This window comes from Trypanosoma rangeli (assembly GCF_003719475.1).
Source record: "Trypanosoma rangeli strain AM80 chromosome Unknown Tra_15.4_contig_00831, whole genome shotgun sequence".
Lineage (NCBI taxonomy): Eukaryota > Euglenozoa > Kinetoplastea > Trypanosomatida > Trypanosomatidae > Trypanosoma > Trypanosoma rangeli.
In genome coordinates, this window is record NW_021706592.1 from 1 (window position 1) to 3,277 (window position 3,277).

General features: G+C 56.0%; 2 protein-coding genes across 2 annotated transcripts; both read right to left on the reverse strand.

The window, feature by feature from the left end:
- On the reverse strand, positions 1 to 2,152 carry TraAM80_10199 (trans-sialidase; the record flags this gene model as incomplete). The annotated part of the gene is made up of 1 exon (XM_029386837.1): positions 1 to 2,152. A coding segment is annotated over one exon (2,152 nt), but the record flags the coding sequence as incomplete, so codon positions are not given.
- Positions 2,153 to 2,582: 430 nt separating this feature from the next.
- Positions 2,583 to 3,277, reverse strand: TraAM80_10200 (uncharacterized protein; the record flags this gene model as incomplete). The annotated part of the gene is made up of 1 exon (XM_029386838.1): positions 2,583 to 3,277. A coding segment is annotated over one exon (695 nt), but the record flags the coding sequence as incomplete, so codon positions are not given.

The following is a 3,277-nucleotide window of genomic DNA, read 5'->3' on the forward strand; positions in this document are numbered from 1 at the left end:
CCTCAGCAGCACTGTGATTGCCTTTATGGGCCTCCTCTGGTAGAGGTCCTTTAGGATTCAAACCGTCACCAACCCTCTTTTCTCCAGGTTTCATCTTGGAGGCAATCTCCCCATCATTCCCCAGCGTTGTGAGTGGCCCCTCAGCAGCCGGTGTTGGAAGTGTGACTTTGCTGACACTGAGGCTCGTGAGCCTATTATCACCCAGTGCCTCGTTGTACAACAGGACATTGCCCACCGTCACGTCAACCTCGCCTGTCCCCTTCGCACTGTCGCCGCCAACGTAGAAGTCCAACACACCGCGTGGGGTGTACTCAAAGGGTGCAACATCCTCCTTAAAAAGCTCATTATTGTCAACGTACACATACAACGATTCGCTAAGCTTTTTCAGTACCACTTGATACGTTGTGCCAGGCTGCCACGTACCATCTTCATCTGACAACCCCCGAGAGTTTCCGTTGACAATCACTCCCCACTTATTGTCCTTCGTGTAGAAGAGACCAACAAGCACAGTGCTGGCATCGTCATTCATCCTCACACCCATCAAAGGAACAGGACCCTCTGTCTCCGGCACCACATTAATCATCACCGTCGCCACAAGAGTGAAGTCATTGTTCACAAAGTAGTACGGCTGGAATTGCCCCAGTTTGCCCACCGGCCACTCCGCCCCCGCTGCTGCGCCTCGGAACCTCACGCCCCCCTCCGTGCCTGCCACATTCCCACCATGCACCGTTGCGTTCACTCTGAGGTACTCGTCTTTCCATAAATTCCCCTCCAAACTGCTGGACCAAAAGCCAGCCAGCCCTTTGGTGGGAACAGCACTTTTACAAACATTCTTTATCCGCGGGTCAACAGTGCCAGTGGAAGCGCAGTTTTTGAGTGCGGTGTCCATATCTTTCCAGGCCTTCACCACGCTCTTTATCTGCTTCAGCTGCTCAGTCAGGTTCACAGCGACAAGACTGTATGAATCTCCGCTCTTCTTATTCTCGTACAGTAAAATCAACTCCTTCTTGCCGCTTCTGTACAGCAGGGAGCTGGCGGCGGCGTCATCACCTTCGCGAGACATCGGTCCAACGTCGTGCATACGGGCATTGTCTGTCACCCAAAGATGCAGCCGACCCTCTCCCTTCTCCTCAGAATACACCGGCATGGTAAGCAGCATCACCTTCTTTCCATCGATGGTTGCAGTGATGAAGCCACTTCGCACGCCCTCCCTTTTTCTATCACGTGAGATGCCCCACACGCGGGAAATTGGTTCACCGCCCGGCCAATAGTAGAAAGATGAAGTCTTGTACATGTAATAGGAACGACGCTTGCAGGGAGTTATCATGAAGATGCGTAGTTCATAAACATCGTCCCACTCCACAATCGATGGATCGCTGCAACCCTCACCTACCATATCGACTACAGGCTCCCATTCATTCTCTGACGGGGTGAAGTGCGCGGACAGCAAAAAGGTATTTCCACTCTTTGTGGCCTGCATGGGAAACACAAGTGTGCCGTCACTCATCACAGTACCCGACCCTCCGACAGCAGAGGCATAAGTCCCGGGTGTAGCAAGCTTTCCGAGCTGAATTTCCACCGCATGCGGCTCACCCCACTGGACTTTCTTCTCTCCACCGTCAGTGACACTCCCCTTCACCAGCAAAAGCTTACATCCACTTCGATCAGCCTCTTTGCTCTCCGGTGTTGCACGGCTGCAGCTTCCCAGCAGCACATAGACATTGTTGTCATTCACAATTGTCGTTGGTCGCACTGTATCCCTCATTTCGTTACCACCTTCCTTCAGCAGCTGCGTGTGAAAGGAACCTGTGCCTGCACCCATCGGAATCTCACTCGGTTCTGTTCCAATTCCCTTGAGGTGCTGTGACACGATGCCACTGAAGCTAACGCTTCCATTCTTGCACTGGGCCTCAGCAACGGCAAACACAGCACCGTCCACCTCCACAAGGCTGGGGACACGCAGCGAGCGAAATGACCCTTCGACGCATTGCATTTCCTCCCATTTGGCATCAGTTATCGGTGTCGTCCCTGTAAATAAATTAATGGCCGTCCCTGGGGCACTCCCCGCAGCTTGACTGCCACAGCATGTCAAGAGTACAAACAGCAGCAGCAGCAGCGAATAAGAAAAAAAATGCCAGGACATCTTGGGCATGTGTCGCTGCTCTCTCACACTCTCTTCCCTCCGTGTGGTGGATCCGCTCAGGCCGCGACAGTTGCGTGTGTGTGTGTGGTGCTGGTGGTGACTGCAGGGCCTTTCAATGTGCACAGTAGCAAGTAGCGTTTGTTCTCTTTCCTTCCGCGTGTGTGTGTGAACAATAAAAGTGAGGAGGAGCAAACAGGGCAAATAGAAAAGAATGAAGCAATGTGCACCGCCCGCACCCACAGTTGGGTCCACACACCGTCATCATCACTAACCCCGCAGTGCTCCCCGCCGCAGCTCGGGCGCACTGAGACACACAAGCAGAGAAGAGGAGGAAAAACTGAAAGCACAACAACTGCAGCAAGCAGCAGAAACCACCACGGCCGGTTTGGCTGCCACGCGGCAACACACACCGAGCGCCCCCAACGGCGGAAACTCCCCGTCAGCCCCTCCACCGCGGCTGCTGCGACGCCGTCACCTGCATCCGTTGGGCGCGAAACGGGCCGCACTTCCCCACGCCTCTCACACGGCGGCCAGCTGCACCAGGCACACGCCCACTCGAAAGCAGCGGCTCCAACACGTCGCGTGAGCAGCACAAAACCAAAACACCACGGCACCGATGGCCACGCCGCCTCTGCACCCCCGTGACGACGACAGACGAATAACTCGGAGTCGCACCCCAAAACACACCGCGGCAGACGTCACACCGCAAAGGCGAACCACTACGCTCCCACCGTGCAAGGGCGAAAGACACGCGGAGGAGAAGCAAGCCGCACAGCGCACCCACACACCCGCAACGCGAAGGACCGGGCAGATCCACGTCCACCGCACAGTCTGCCGCTGCCGCATATTTGCCCTCACCGATCCGCACCACGCCGCACTGCAGGCTGCGATGGGTGGTGCCCCACACACTCGCAGCAAGACACGCCGCACACCCCGCACATTCTCTCCCTCCGCAGCGGGTGCCTTCAAAGCGGCGGGCGGACACCCCGTCACTCCCGTGCCATCGCTGCGGAAAACCTGAAGAATCCTGCTCGTGAACTACCGGTGCCTCTAGATGGAAGAAGAAGAAGAGGAAGAATGAAGGCATGTCAGCGGCACAGCCAGCAGCGGCAGCAAACNCAACACGGAGACACG